This window comes from Larus michahellis, unplaced genomic scaffold (genome assembly GCF_964199755.1).
Source record: "Larus michahellis unplaced genomic scaffold, bLarMic1.1 SCAFFOLD_78, whole genome shotgun sequence".
Taxonomy (NCBI): domain Eukaryota; kingdom Metazoa; phylum Chordata; class Aves; order Charadriiformes; family Laridae; genus Larus; species Larus michahellis.
Window position 1 is genome coordinate 843040 of NW_027436116.1, and position 15695 is coordinate 858734.

General features: G+C 50.6%; 1 protein-coding gene and 1 pseudogene across 1 annotated transcript; one reads left to right on the forward strand and one right to left on the reverse strand.

Annotated features, from left to right (window-relative positions):
* The window catches only part of LOC141736956 (endoplasmic reticulum chaperone BiP pseudogene), a 134311-nt pseudogene that overhangs the window by 20692 nt on the left and 97924 nt on the right, over window positions 1-15695 (reverse strand).
* On the forward strand, window positions 1830-4260 carry LOC141736962 (tubulin alpha chain-like). Its single transcript, XM_074571631.1, has one exon. It carries the CDS (start codon window positions 1852-1854, stop codon window positions 2629-2631), a length of 780 nt encoding a protein of 259 aa, XP_074427732.1. The 5' UTR covers window positions 1830-1851; the 3' UTR covers window positions 2632-4260.

Genomic DNA, 15695 nt, shown 5'->3' on the forward strand with positions numbered 1-15695 from the left:
CTGATTATGGTTGAGGGCTCTTTTATTCAGATCTGTAGAAACAGAGCTTATACTCAAGAAGATGGCTCATGGCATTATTTCCAATGAGAAAGAAATCAAAATAGAGTGCAAAGCTTTCTTCTCCCGTTTCATGTCACAAATTAACACGGTTTGTATCACTTAGGGGCAACTTTGAATTTAGAACTTAGGATAAATAGTACTCAACACGACGAGTGGCCTCAACGTTTCAGAGAACTTCCACACATTTGCACAGATTTACTGAGGTGTAACTAAACTGAAATCAAGTCCTAGTTTTTAAAGTAAGAAAGGTGCATTTTTGACTTTTTTTTGGTCTTTCTTTCTGAGACAAAGAGAGAAGGATTGGGGGGGCTGAAAACTACAAGGTTATTTCTATGTTTTGTCCTAGTTTCCTGTCATAACTGATTTTAAAGCTGCAAATTATTTTCTTTCTCAAAAATAGTTACTGGTAAACATCTTGGTACCATCCATGACAACGAATTTGCCAGCAGGGAAGGAGGTGGGTGGTGATTTTAGTGATTTTTGAGTGTATTCAGCAAAAATCCCGTGCTGGAATGGCTTCTGTGAGCCACCGGTCACCACTTTAGGCGCTCAGCATCACACCTCCCTTAAAATACCCCCAATTCTATTCAGATAACGCAGCAGGAATGGGTTTGGTGGTAATTAACACTATTGGTAACAGACTTGGTAAAGGTTCCAGGGGCCTGTTGGTGGAATTTATGGGAAATACTTAACCTGTTAATCACTTTGGAGTTGCGGTTTAAGTTCCTCCTAAACCCACGACCTGATTTGATTGTGCGACATTGTTTGGGGTATAAACTTAATCTAAGCGTTAGAAATGCGCAATTCAAAATACTTGAGGATGGCAAGAAAGGCTAAAGGATGGTCTTGGCGGAATGATTTACCTCTCGGGTGTTTTTTTTGATACCTTCCGGGCAGAATGGCCAGGGATTTGGGGGGTTTTGGCTGATGAAAGACTAAAATGTGCGCCCAGCCATTGGAAGAAGAGCAAACTCTGGGAAAAGCGGGGACAAGGGAACCCCTGTTGAGGAGTCAGCGTGTGGTTGGTGCAAGGCCCAGGCTGCGTAGGCCCTTCCAGCTGACGTTGACCTTGTCTCAGTGGCTCGGCCAGTCCTCAACGGCAGGCTTTTTGAACCAAAGTTGGCTAGAAATGTGCCGAAATGCCCGGCGAAGCGCTGTCATGGAGCGTTGCCGGCCTTCTACGTTCTACACAACATTCTGAAGAACTTGGTGCTCGGTGGTGGTAGCTTTTGCATCTGGCTGATCTTCTTGGAGCTGAGCCGGGCTGGGCCAGGGCGCTCCGGAAGCTGAGGGGGCCGGGGGAAAACGGCGGCCGCCTGGAAATGAATGCGGGATGGTCTGGGGGGAAAGCGTGGCTCGGCGGACGGGTGGTGGGTCGGGCCAGGCCCGCAGGGCTCCCGCAAGCACATGGTAAGGCAGCTGGAGCGCATCAAGGTGAGTGGGCGGCCCCGAGGGGTGGTGGGGTGGGGCGGGAGGGCCCTGAGTGGGGCTGGGGGCACGGGGGGCCTGAGGGGGGGCCTTGGCGGGTGTGAGGGGGGTGGCTGGGCCCGGCTCCCCGCGGGGTGCCTATGTCCTGGGGGGTTTGGGGTGCTGTGGGGTGGCTGCGCTCCCTCAGTGTTGCCCAGGGGGGCTGCAGAGGGGCAGAGGCAGCAGAGGGGGGAGCTGGTTTGGGGCCTGCCAGGGAGAGTGGGACTCCTGCTGGCGGGGCTGGCAAAGGGGCTGGCGTGGCTGGTTTGGGGGCTGAGAAAGAGAGGGAGTTGTGTGGCTTTGGGCTGAGGAAGAGGGCTCGAGATGAAATCCGCGCCAGGCCCCTTCTCTCTGCGTGGAGGGTCTGTCCTGGCCCTGCTGCCGAGGGCAGAGGTGGGGTGGGGGTCCCCCAGCTCGTCCCCCTTGGCTGGGACGATCGTCAGCCAGATCGTGTCCTCCATCACGGCCTCCCTGCGCTTCGATGGGGCCCTCAGTGTCAACCTGGCGGAGTTCCAGACCAAGCTGGTGCCATACCCTCACACCCACGTCCCACTGGCTGCCTACGCCCCCGTCATCTTGGCCAAGAAGGCTTATCATGAGCAGCTGTTGCTGGCCGAGATCACCAACGCCTGCTTGGAGCCGGCCAACCAGATGGTGAAGTGTGACCCGCGGCACGGCAAGTACATGGCGTGCTGCCTGCTGTACCGCGGGGACGTGGTGCCCAAGGATGTCAAGGCCGCCATCGCCACCATCAAAAGCAAGCGTAGCATCCAGTTTGTGGACTGGTGCCCCACAGGTTTCAAGGTGGGCATCAATTACCAGCCGCCCACGGTGGTGCCCGGGGGGCACCTGGCCAAGGTGCAGCGCGCTGTGTGTGTGCTGAGCAACACCACGGGCATTGCCGAGGCCTGGGCCCTCCTGGACCACAACTTTGACGTGATGTATGCCAAGCGGGTGTTCGTGCACTGGTACGTGGGGGAGGGCATGGAGGAGGGGGAGCTCTCAGAGGCCCGGGAGGACATGGCTGCCCTGGAGAAGGATTATGAGGAGCTGGGGGTGGATTCAGTGGAAGGGGAGAGAGAGGAGGAAGGGGAGGAATACTAAATGCTGCGTTCTTTCTGTCGCTGTAGCACGTCCACAAAACGTCTGCTTCAAACACTTCAGCTTGCTTGTGCGCTGGGGGAGAGAATCCTCGTCAATTTGCCCCTTGGATAGTTTACTGCCGCGTTTCCCTTATTAAATGGCTCCTGGTTTTCCTCCCAGCAGATGCAGACTAAAACCGTGTCTCAACAGCGGATTTGGTTCACAGAAATATTTGTCATTTTTTGGTGGTAGAAATGGGGCGGCCGCGCCACTTTGTTGCTTCAGAATTCCACATTTTGGATAGATTTTTGGGGAGGAAAGCGCTTTCTGCTTAAAATAGAGAAATAATACAGTTTTTCTTTCAAGGTCTGGTTCTCCCAGTCGAACTAAAGTGTTTTTCTTCGACTGTTTAGTTTTCAGAGTCCACCCGGGTGGGGTTGGGCTGGTAAAACGCGGTACTGCTGTCGCAAAAAACTCTAATTCTTTTGCCGCCCGCAGCTGTTTCAAGCTATTTTTCATCTGATTTACAGGCCCTTTGCAGCACAAAGAAGAGGCGCCATGTCATGCCCAAGGAAAATCCAAAGCCGGGGAGTCGAGAAGCGCAACAGCGATGGCAGCTCCTCCACCGATCCCGGTCCTTCCTGGTGCTGGGACGGCAGCGCCGGAGATCCGGGTTTTTTCCCCTGCGGCGAGTGTGGAAGGTCAGCTCTTCATTTTTCTTCTAAATCCCGGCTGTTTTGAGGCTCGAAAACGACCCGAGGGGGGCAGAGGGGGAGGGCAGCTTGAGGATTCCCCTTGCCCTGGGGCCACTTGGCGGTTTTATTTGGCTTTCAACCCCAAAAAATCAGTGTTTTCAGAGTCGGGGAGGCCCTCCACCGAGCCCTGAGGTTCAGAAAGGACCCTCCTTGTGCAAGAATCACAGCGTTTCTCCCTTTTGACCAAAAAACCCTCAAGTTTCGTAGGGATTTGCAGCCTGAGGCTTCCCCACTCCACTCACTCACGCCAAGCAAAATGCCTCGAGTTTCAATTCAACCTCGTTTTAAGCGATCGCACAATTAATTCTACTATTTTAATCCCCCACGATCTGCCTTGTTCAACCACCAACGTCCAAAATTCTGTCACACTATGCAGCAAAGCATAAGAGTTCCCAAAAGTAGGAATAACGAAGCTTGGTCTAACAAATTTAAAAAAAAAAAAGAAAAGACTTAAAAATCCCTTTCTTTTCTAACTTTCAGGGTGTTTGAGAAGATCCAGGGGAGAAACGCCCATATGAGACTCCATCGCCCACAAGATGTTTAAAAGGTCCCCGGGAGCGTTTTTAAAGGGTGGCGAAGCCACAAACCCCCCGCATTCCGCTGACCTCCTCCCATAACACCCGGGAACTGACACCAAACCAACCACGAGGCCAGTTTTTACCGTTTCTCTTAAAAAACCCCACCTTTTTCTCCGCATCTGGGCAGCGGCTGGGCTTTGAGGATTCGAGAACACGCTGTCGCCCCCGCTCTAAAAAGAGAGGGAATAGGGGAAATCGCCCCAAAACGTTCATCATATCTAACAACGTTTTTCCCTGATGGTCGTGTGCAGCGTTTAAGATGTGGACTGCAGCACCCTTTTGATAGAGGTAAGGTTAGTTTTCACGTGTGGTTTTTTGTTTACTTATTAAATTTGGTTCGTCAGTTTTAAAGTTCTTGCCCCGCTCTAGCTCTTTGCGCGATAATTCAATGATTTAAAACTCGTTCCTCTGGTTCTGGGGCAGCAGAATTGGGGTGGTTAAAGCTGTTGGGTGGCCATGAGGTGTCTCGATCATATGTAAAGCACCCGTTGCGTGTTTATTTTATTAATTGCTGCTTATTTGCATAAATTAACGTGGCGGTTGGGAGGGAGCATGGAGGGTTCGATTAGTTGAAGGAAGGAAATGGGAAGAAAGGTGTCTTGTCTCTACTGACAGTATAAAAAAGGCTGATTTTTTTTGTTTCCGGGCCACCAGATTCATGAATGAGTTTGTTTAAGTTTTGCAGAATATTCACGTCCAGTAGAAAAAAAAAAATCTATAGTTTGGTTCCGTTTTTCTCCTGAAAGGCCCAATGCTCGGGTCTGGGCCTCCACAAACTCCTTTCCCCAAAGCAGAAGGTGGGTGGGAACGTTCTCCTTTGGCTTCTCAAGGCTTGTATTTTTAAAAATAGACCTCAGAGTAACGTTTTTCTCTAGCCCTTAACGATTCCAAAGGGAAACCGGCTGCCTCCCGAAATCGAAGACGGGCCTCCCAGTGAGGCCGGAGTCAGCAGCAGCCCTGCCAGCTGGGAGGACTGGGAGTTTTTAACCAAAAAACCCTGGGGGCTGTTTCCTTTTCAAAAAAGAAAAAGAGGTGGGAAGTTGCAGCGCTGAGTGATATTTTAATTCCATAGAAAGGGATGAATTTTGAGTAGTTTGGCTCCGGAGGCGGGGTGAGAGAGCAAGTGCCGGGAGGCGGCGGCACGTTCACGCCTCCTCGCTGCCAAAGCGATGCCAAAACCGCAGGAATTTGGCAAAATACTCGGCGTCCCAAATCCCCGCCATGGGTCTGGATTTAAACCCCCGCCGACCCCCGGAATGGCTGGGCATGGAGATTCCTGCTCCGCGCCTTGTTGCTGTTCATGATTGATTCTAAAATATGCAAGTTTTGGTGCAAGAAGAGCGTTTGGTCCAGGTTCTCCGGCACCAGGACGGCTCGCCGATACCCCAGGCCGCTCTGGCTGGCGGCGAAGGCCTGCTTGGGCGAGACGGCGGTGGCTGGGATGGGCAGGTCCTGCCGGCTCAGCCGCCCCCGCCATTCCCCCTCCGCCCACCTCTTCTCTCCCCGGCTCTCCATCCCCTGGCCCCCACGGGGGAGGAGCAGGCGAGGGGGGCATGTGGGGGTTACACGGAGTTCCCCCAAAAGAGGCGGCTCACGGCCCCAAAATGTCTGGAAGTTGGGCGGGGGGTGTGGTGGTTAAAAAACCGTTCAAACCTGCACAAAAGACGGCATGCTGGGATCCAGGCCCTCAACGTGCCGCATTCATCCCTGCAGTGTTTGTTCTTCTTTTTGGAGATGTACTGAGTATTTTGGGGTTGAGTAAGTGAGTATTTATTTTAGAAATGAGAAAGCCCTGTGTTGGGGGCGGCTAGCAGAAAAGTACGAGTATGCAAGAAATTCGAGGGTATGCCGACCTTGCAGACCTGAGACAAATAAATCTGAGGAGCCAGGGAACAACTGGCCTTGCAGGTCTGACATAAATAACCTTGAAGAAGTAGGGAGTAGGCAACAAGTTATCACTGTAGCTTTTAGCACATTCCAAAACTGTAGCTTCTAGCATGTAGCGAAACCGCAGGTAGGAGGGATTATTGTAATGAAACATTTAGAGCTAAGCCAATCAGAAATGATAGAATTTGTGTAATTTATGTAACTGTTAAGTAGCTGTATAAAAAGCCTTCCAACGCGTCTAATGAACTGACATCTTGCTTGCATCAAGCAGCGTCCCGTCTCTCAATCGCGGCAAATTGGTGACCCCGACGTGATGGGGTGGTGAACCGCCTAGCTGAGCGGCTTGCTGCGAGTCCCACGGAACTTTGAATGAGCTGCTGAAAGGAAGCAGGAACTGGCCAGGAATCCCTCTGGATTTAAGAGGTGAGCTGTGGGAAACATGGGGAATCAGATGTCCCCCGCAGAGAGAGATGTATATAAAGTTATGAAAACGCTCCTCCGGAAACATAAAAAAGATATTTCCGGGCAGGACTTAAAGATTATGCTTAAGTGGGTACAAATGAAGATCCCCACTGTTACGGCCTCCAGTATTTTTACACGGGAACTTTGGGACGATGTGGGGGTAAAGTTGTGGGACTTAGCGACGTCAGGGAATGCCGAGGCTCAGCGTTTGCTTCCGTGGTGGAGAAATAATCTTTGAGGCTATTAAGGCACAGAAAAAGGGCCATAAAGACTCTCCAGATACTAAGGGGGAACCTTCATCAGCTCCGCCTTTGCTTCCCCCTCCGCTACCTCCGCGACGTGCTAAGTCGCCCGGACCCTTAAAGGTCTGTGCCGCAGGCTACCCTCCTGAGGAAGATCCGCTTGACCCGGGGCCCGTTGATCCTGATAAAGAGCCTGACTTGTACCCCCCCTGACCCTCATGATACGTGGGCGAATATTAGACGTCAAGCTTTAAAAGAAGGTGACTTGGAAATAGCGCGAACGATAGTCGCCCCTGTTATTTATCAAGGCCGGGGAGTGCAGTGGAAGGCTTTGTCCTTCCCGGTGATTAAAGAGCTGCGCCGTACCGTCACAGAACATGGGCTCTCTTCCCCATATTTTGCGAGCCTGTCTTCTGTCTTTGATACGTATGTTATGACTCCCCATGATTTAAAATCGCTAGCGCAATTGTTATTAACCCCTTCCCAGTATTCCCTGTGGGAGTCGCACTGGAGGGGGGGCCTTCAAACTCTCCTCACCAGCTACGTGGGTCATAATAATGCTGCTCTTGCCGCACTGACCATGGAGCACCTTATGGGTACGGGTCAGCACTCTAATCCAGCGGCACAGGCTCGAGATTGTCCACGAGAGGCCCTGGAAGCGATCCGCGAAGAAGCAAAAAAGGCTTTACTTAAAATACCCGATTCCAGTAAACCTCAAAAGGCATTCACCTCTATTACGCAGGAACCTCGGGAGCCGTACATGCAATTCATTGATAGACTTAAGCAAGCTTTAGAACGCCAAATAGATAATACCGAAGCTCGAGAAATTTTGCTATTAAAATTAGCAGTTGAAAATGCTAACGCCGACTGTAAAAAATTCCTTAAATCTCTCCCTAACCCAGCTCCGACTTTGGTTGAAATGGTAGAGGCTTGTAATCGTATCGGTACTGTGGACCATAAATTTGAAGCGATGGCAGCTGCTTTCGCAGCTATGAGAGGCATGTCTGGGGGAGGAAATTGTTACGGTTGTGGTAAACCAGGCCATATCAAACGAAATTGTCTCGCTTCTAATGGGGGGCTAAAGCCCAAGCCCCTGGGATCTGTCCCCGATGCAGGAAGGGGCGTCATTATGCTAATCAATGTCGTTCTAAGTATAATTTTCAAGGGCAGCCGATACAGGGAAACCGCTTGCGGAGCGCGGGGCAGCGACGCGCACAGACACAAGTATCGTCGCCGGTGGATCGAGCCATGCAGATGGGTGTGACCTCGCCACAAGTCTTCGCCCAGCAACAGCCGGTAGCGCCGGATTGGACCTGGCAACCTCACACGCAGTAACGTTGCTTGATTCCTCTGTTCATTTATTAGCAACTAATGTTTCAGGTCCTTTACCCCCGAAAACACAAGGGCTACTATTAGGGAGATCATCAGTTACCTTAGCCGGACTTTTTGTATTGCCTGGAGTAATTGATGCGGATACCGTTGGGGAAATTAAAATCATGGCCTGGACCCCATTTCCCCCTTGCACAGTACCCAAAGGAAGCCGCATTGCACAATTACTACTGATCCCGCAGAACGCAAGCTCTCTTTCGCCTCACCCACCTCCGCAGCAAAGACAAGCAGGTTTTGGATCTACTGGGGATCCACAGATTCTCTGGGTACAGTCCATTTCCCAGAAGCGACCACTTTGTCAATGTACTCTTATTCACGGCACTCAGCAAGTAATCCTAAATGGGATTATTGACACAGGGGCCGATGTTACCGTAATTTCACAGGTGAAGTGGCCTCCACAATGGCCTTTGGCAGCTGTGCCTCAGGCACTAGCCGGAATCGGAGGAGTTGGTAGAAGCCACCAATCCTCCGAATTGATCCAAATCAAAGGCCCAGAAGGACGAGTGGCTTCCGTCAAGCCTTTTGTGCTGCCTGTTCCTATGGTCTTATGGGGACGTGATGTGCTATCACAATGGGGAACTTCCATTCAGTCGCATTTTTAGGGGGGGCCATTGAGGTGCGCGACACCCTGAAACTGACTTGGAAAACTCAGACACCCATTTGGGTAGATCAATGGCCCCTACCACTCGAAAAGCTTCGCGCTCTCCAAGAACTGGTTACGGAACAATTAGCAAAAGGACATATAGTACCTACTACTAGTCCTTGGAATTCACCTGTCTTTGTTATTAAGAAGCAATCTGGCAAGTGGCGCCTGCTCCATGATCTCAGAAGAATCAATGATGCTATGGTAGATATGGGAGCTCTGCAGCCAGGGCTCCCTTCTCCAACTATGATCCCCCGCAATTGGCATCTCACCGTTATTGACCTTAAGGATTGCTTTTTTAACATTCCACTACACCCTGATGACGCTGCCAAATTTGCTTTTTCAGTCCCAAGTGTCAATATGCAAGCCCCTGTGCAACGATATCAGTGGGTTGTACTGCCACAGGGAATGAAAAATAGCCCGACAATTTGTCAATGGTATGTCGCTAAGGTACTTAGCCCTGTCAGGGTTGCGTTGCCTCAAGTTCTGTTATATCATTATATGGATGATATCTTGATGGCTGCGCCTCACCTTGAGCTCATGGAAAAGGCCGTAGCCCTTGTCACGGCCGCTGTCAATTCGGCAGGCCTCTGTATTGCGCCCGAAAAAGTCCAGAAAATGCCCCCTTGGACCTACTTGGGTTGGCGCATCAGGACCCAGACGATAGTTCCCCAACCTGTGCATATACAGGCCGACATTAAAAATTTGCACGATGTTCAAAAATTATTAGGGACCATTACTTGGGTCCGACCCTTGCTAGGAATCTCCAATTCAGACTTAAGCCCTTTGTTTGAACTCCTCAAGGGAGATTCCGATTTACACTCCCCTCGTCGACTTGGTCCTGAAGCCGCTGCCTCATTACAAAAAGTAGCGAAAGCCATCGCCTTACGGCAAGCACACCGCTGTGCGCCTGAATTGCCCTTCAATTTAATTATTTTGAACCCTGCACGTCAGCCATATGCTTTGATTTTTCAATGGGACCCTAACAACCCTGATCCCTTATTAATCATTGAGTGGGTCTTTTTACCCAACCAGCCCACTAAAACAATTTGGACACAACATGAAATGTTTGCTTCCTTGATAATTAAAGCACGGCAGCGCTTGCTTGCCCTGTCAGGGATGGACTTTGCTTCTATCTGTTTACCTGTAACTAATATGTACCTACAATGGTTATTCCAACAGTCTGATGCTTTCACGTTTGCCTTAACAGATTATACGGGTCAACTAACCTCACATCCTCCGTCCCACAAGCTTCTACATGCTCATTTTAACTTAATATCCATACCAAAGAGATGTCACCAGCCCCTCCAAGGCCTTACTGTGTTCACCGATGGGTCTGGAAAAACACACAAGTCGGTGATTGTCTGGTGGGATGACCGCTCTCAACAATGGGAGTCAGACGTTGAGACAGTCTCCGGGTCCCCTCAAATCGTAGAGCTTGCCGCTGTTGTTCGAGCTTTTCGTAAGTGGTCTACACCACTGAATCTTATTACTGATTCTGCTTATGTTGCAGGCATCGTCGAACGGGCAGAGGCCTCGGTGCTGCGTCATACTTCGCATGCTGATTTGTTTGCTTTGTTGCAGGAACTTGTTTTCCTTTTAACCTCTCGAACACATCCCTATTTTATTTTACATGTTAGATCGCACACCTCTTTACCTGGGTTTATTGCAGAAGGCAATCGACAGGCCGATATGCTCACTCTGCCGGTACAAGCTTTACCTGACCGTATTGCACAAGCTAAGCTTAGTCATTCCTTTTTCCATCAGAATGCAGGGGGCCTCAAACGTCAGTTTGGCCTCACTTCTCAGCAAGCGGCGAACATTATCGCTGTCTGCCCTGATTGTCAAAAACATTCTTTTCCTACGGCACCAGGTGGGGTTAATCCCAGAGGCTTACAAAGCCTGCAATTATGGCAGACGGATGTCACACACTATCCAGAATTTGGGAGATTAAAATACGTCCATTCCTCTATTGACACCTTTTCAGGCGCTCTATTTGCCTCCTGCCATGTGGGGGAGGCGGCGAAAGATGTTCGCAGGCATCTGCTGCGTGCTTTTGCTACCTTAGGCATCCCTGCACAAATCAAAACAGACAATGGCCCTGCTTATATCTCAGCTGCACTTAAAACTTTTTTTATCTCTTGGGGGATCACTCACATCACTGGGATCCCACATTCCCCTACGGGCCAGTCCCTGATTGAACGCTCTCATCAGTCTTTAAAGCGCTTGTTACAACAACAGAAAGGGGGAGTAGGGACAGCCACCCCTGAAGAACGTCTACAGAAAGCCCTGTATGTTTTTAACTATTTAAATTGTTCTTTAATAGATAACAACCCTCCGATCGTTCGCCACTTTAACACAAACACTTCTTTTGAAGCCAGCGTAAAAGCTCCAGTCCTGATCCGCGACCCTGAGACAGGTAAGGTCTTGGGGCCATACCCCCTTGTCACATGGGGCAGAGGCTATGCTTGTGTTTCCACAGAACGAGGCCCCAGGTGGATCCCAGCGAAGAGCGTGCGACCTTTCCGTGAACCCCTACCACAATCGGATGGCCACAACACCAATCCACAGCTATCCCCTGAACGGCATACCAAAGAACATTCGGAGGACTGATGCAGTGCTTTTATGGACAATAGAGCAGAGACTCCAGTAGAACATATTCATTGCGTCGCCTGTGGTAATTGTGACCCTTAGGTTTTATGTGACTGCTATCGCTGTGGTAAGAGATGGTAGCGATGGTTAACACTGGCCAATAGATGGTGTGACAGTTGCCTAATATATGAAGTTAGCATTGTAAGAATTTAGCATTGCAAAAAAAAAAAAAAAAAAAAGGGGTGGGGGGAAGAGTCCGTCAAACATTATGATCCTGTTAACACTTTTTTGTATATGTGCAGCCTGGACACATGCCAATCCTTTGCCAGGGTACCACCCTCACCTTTTTGACCCCCGTCAAAATGTCTGGGTTACTCTGTCCAGGTCGCTCAATACAACTAGCTTTTGTGCCAGTCTTGCTACGCCCAGCTCGCCCTTCATCACCTGCTTAGTAGGGGTACCACTGAATAACTCGACCTTTTTACTGTTTAATAACTCTATGACAACCTTACGGAAGCAGTACAATATTTCTGGAAGGCTTCCTTTTTCATGGAAAAATCTTAAGGACCTTTTTGAAAAATACGATAATTGGGATGATAAATTACCAATAGGGCCCCAGCCGCAGGAAATTGACTTAGTAGATTCTCTTAATATTTCTCATTGTTTGTTTATTGGCCTTAGGTCATGGTCAGGGGCCCTTAGTAAAGGATTCTCCACCGACCGTCATCTCACCTATTGGTAATGCTACCCTCTGGCAACAACAATGGTGTTTGAGCATTGCTCGAGATGCCACTCACTCAGCCCCCGGTACCATGCTCCCTAGGCGGCTCCCCTTGGGGTTCTTTTTATTTGCAGAAATAGAGCTTGGTCTGGGATCCCTTCTAACCCTAGAGGAGGCCCGTGTACTATTGGACAGCTTAGTCTTGGCACTCCTCACTATCATCCAAGCCCAAAACAGCGGTTACGTTTTACTCGTGACACAATACAAGCATTAGAAAATACCTGTGACGATAATGTTAAGCTATGGAATCGCTGGGAGGTTTTTTTCGCCTCGCTATTTACCCCTGGGGTGGCAGCAGCGAGAGCCCACAGAAACTTAGATGCAATTGCCTGTTGGGTTGTTAAGCAAGCAAATGCTACCAGCCGCATACTATCTGAGATGGCTGAAGACTTGTCTACAGTACAACATGCAGTCCTGCAAAACAGAGCCGCTATTGACTTCTTGCTACTAGCCCATGGACATGGCTGTGAGGATTTTGACGGAATGTGCTGCATGGACTTAGAGGACCACTCTTCTTCGATACATAAGCAAATTACACAACTCCTTGCGCATTCACAAAAGGTGCAATCTGATACGGACTTCTTCGGATTGGGTACTTTGGGTGATTGGTTTGGGCTAAAGGGCTGGCTTAGGAGCCTGGTACAATCTGCTGTACTCATATTAGTTATTATATTGGTAGGCCTTTTGATTCTAAGCTGCGCTCTTTCCTGTGTTAGGTCTATGGTGACTAAAGTTGTTCGACATACATGGTTTATTCAAAACGGCGATATTCCGAAGATTTACACTAGTGTTAGTTCTGTCCAGCTCACTGAGTATGATGACTTTTAAACCCGCGCCTCAGTTCTGCCTTTAAAGAAACAAAAAAGGGGGAGATGTTGGAGGCGTGTCCTGGTTCCGGTGGGGATAGGGTTAACTTTTCCTGGTATTCCATGCCATGTGAGCCACGCCCACCCTGAGCTGCCGGGGGAGGGGGCAGGAAGTTGCTGCTTAAAAGCGGGCTGGGGCGTCCCGGGTCCGACCGGTCGGCGAGCTGCGGGGAGCGGCGGTTCCGTAATCGCGTTTGTATATTCCCCTATCCGTGTTGTTGTTGTTTGCCTGTTCCCTTTGCTGTCCTGTTAAACTGCCTTTGTCCCAACCCAAGAGTCTTGCCTTTTCTTACGATCCTTCCTGTATTAGGAAGGCACGTGCGAGCGGCACGTGGTTCTTTGTTGCCATCTGAGGCTAAACCACGACAGGGCGGCTAGCAGAAAAGTACGAGTATGCAAGAAATTCGAGGGTATGCCGACCTTGCAGACCTGAGACAAATAAATCTGAGGAGCCAGGGAACAACTGGCCTTGCAGGTCTGAGATAAATAACCTTGAAGAAGTAGGGAGTAGGCAACAAGTTATCACTGTAGCTTTTAGCACATTCCAAAACTGTAGCTTCCAGCATGTAGCGAAACCGCAGGTAGGAGGGATTATTGTAATGAAACATTTAGAGCTAAGCCAATCAGAAATGATAGAATTTGTGTAATTTATGTAACTGTTAAGTAGCTGTATAAAAAGCTTTCCAACGCGTCTAATGAACTGACATCTTGCTTGCATCAAGCAGCGTCCCGTCTCTCAATCGCGGCAGCCCTGGGTCACATCTGCCCCACCCCAACTGCGCGCACACCGTGGCACTTGCACACGGGCGCACCATCTCCCCCGGCCCTTCCCATTCCCCCCTTTCGCCTCTCACCCCCCCCCCCCAGCAGGCCTCTCCCCCAGCCCCAATGCCCCGTCTGCCGCCGCACGCACACGTGCACACAACATCCACCCCACCCCCTCCAACGGGCCCGAACCTCTCGCGTGCGGCAGACGCAGACAGAGCGTCTCCCCCCAAGCCCCGCTGCCGCCACCGAATTACCGCCCACCCCCCCCGCCGTCCCCCTTCCCCCCCCCTCCCCCGCCTCTATTCACCACCCGGTTCACTGCGAATCCGGCCGCCCCCTCCCCACGCTGCCCTCGTGCAGGTTTGCCACCCACCCCCCCCAACCCCCCCCCGGCAAGGACGGCGGGAGACTTTAGGACCCAGCGGAGTCCCTGCCGGCTCCGTGCCCGGGCGGGTTAAGGGATTCCCGGTGGCGAGCGGGGATCTAACCCCGGCTGCCGAGTCTCTACCCTGCCGCGCCCCTGGCCGTGCCCGTGCCCCGGCGCTCCCGCCTTCCTTTCTCAGCCGCTCGGCTCGCTCGCTCTCTCTGCTGCGCGCCTGCCCGCCCCTGCCGCGGCTGGAGAACCCACTGAACCCCCCCCCGCCCCCAGCACACACACCGCCCCCCCCCCCCCACCTCACCGACCCAAAACCTACTCCGAAAAGAGGCACCGCGTGCCTGCCGCCCTCTCCCCGGCCCACCTCTGCGCCGTGCTCGCCGCCCGCTCTCGCCTGCCTCTGCACCGGCACCCCTTCCCCGCCGCTGCCGCCTGCCGGGCAGGGGTGTGCTCGCGCGCCCGCGCAGGGCGCGAAGCCGCGGACCGCCACGCCCCACCCCCGCCCCCGACCCGATCCGGGTCAGGGTGGCGGCTCTGCCAGTGGCGCTTAAATCACGAACGAAAAAAAGGTAAAACTTATTTTTTCGCCCCCCCCACATCCCCCCCCTCGCCCGACAGCCCCCCGCCCGGACGATCCGGGTCAGGCTGGCGGCTATGCCAGTGACGCTGAAACCGTGAACGAAGAAAAGATCAAAATACACAGCTTTTTCTCAAGAGTAACGTAATCCAGATCGACATCTATGAAGTCACTGACATTTACATGTCATTTACATGAGAGGGAAGAAGTCACCAGCAGGAAGAGATCTCTCCTTCTTGGAAATGAATTCTGGCCTTTATTTTCAGAAGAAAGAACTGTCTCCTCTGCGTTAGGCCCTGCCTCCTCTAATCTTTGTGCTCTTTCAAGACGAGTAATTTCATTGCACAGCACTACGTCTGTGCACCAAGGGCCATCGCTAGTGCTTTCCCGGCCAAAGTCACATGTTATTGAGCCAAAAATGCAAGCGATTCCATAGCCAAACACGGCATTACAACAGTTTCAGAGGGCCACATCTGCTATTATGCCACACGGGCACATTGGTATAAACTTATAAACAACTGGGCACATTTTCACAATTCACACAGTCTGCGTTCAAACAAATTAGATTGCGCTCTCCACTGTACATATACTACAATTTATGAAATTGTGCAGCATTCACAGAATGGTTCTCTGACTACCATCACTAGAAATTCAAAAACAGTGATGCAGTTGTCCACGTTACAGAAACGCTTCTCTTTTGGCTGTTCAAAACCCCCCTTAAATGTCCACAGCTTACAGACAAATCAAGTCTTCCCTAAAAACTGTGTTAGTTTCCAATGCAAAATTAACAAAACTTATTAAAAACGGTAGACAGCTAAAGCGCTTCTTCTCAGTGTCCTGAAGAAGACCAATACTACAACGTCATCTTGAGGCTGATAAGGTACTCTCCTTTTATCTTCCAAAATGGGAACTACTCTTTACAGGATGGTATCAAAATATACACACATTTTAAAGTTAAAATTAATACTTTAAATTAGTAGAAATTTTATTAAAGTCTTGTTCAAATTACAAGTGCTAGCCAGATACAGATGACAGTATAAGATGTAAAAGTACAAAGAAAATGCTTTTTTAAGTATTTGACGAGAATATTCATATACCTTAGTAATCTGGGCCGCAGAAATAGATGCAGAAGAGTCACCAATCTGTTCACGAGAAAAGAAACACATATT

Excerpts from the sequence above, each read along its gene's own strand:
- LOC141736962 (XM_074571631.1), top strand. The coding sequence starts at position 1,852 with ATGAAATCCGCGCCAGGCCCCTTCTCTCTGCGTGGAGGGTCTGTCCTG.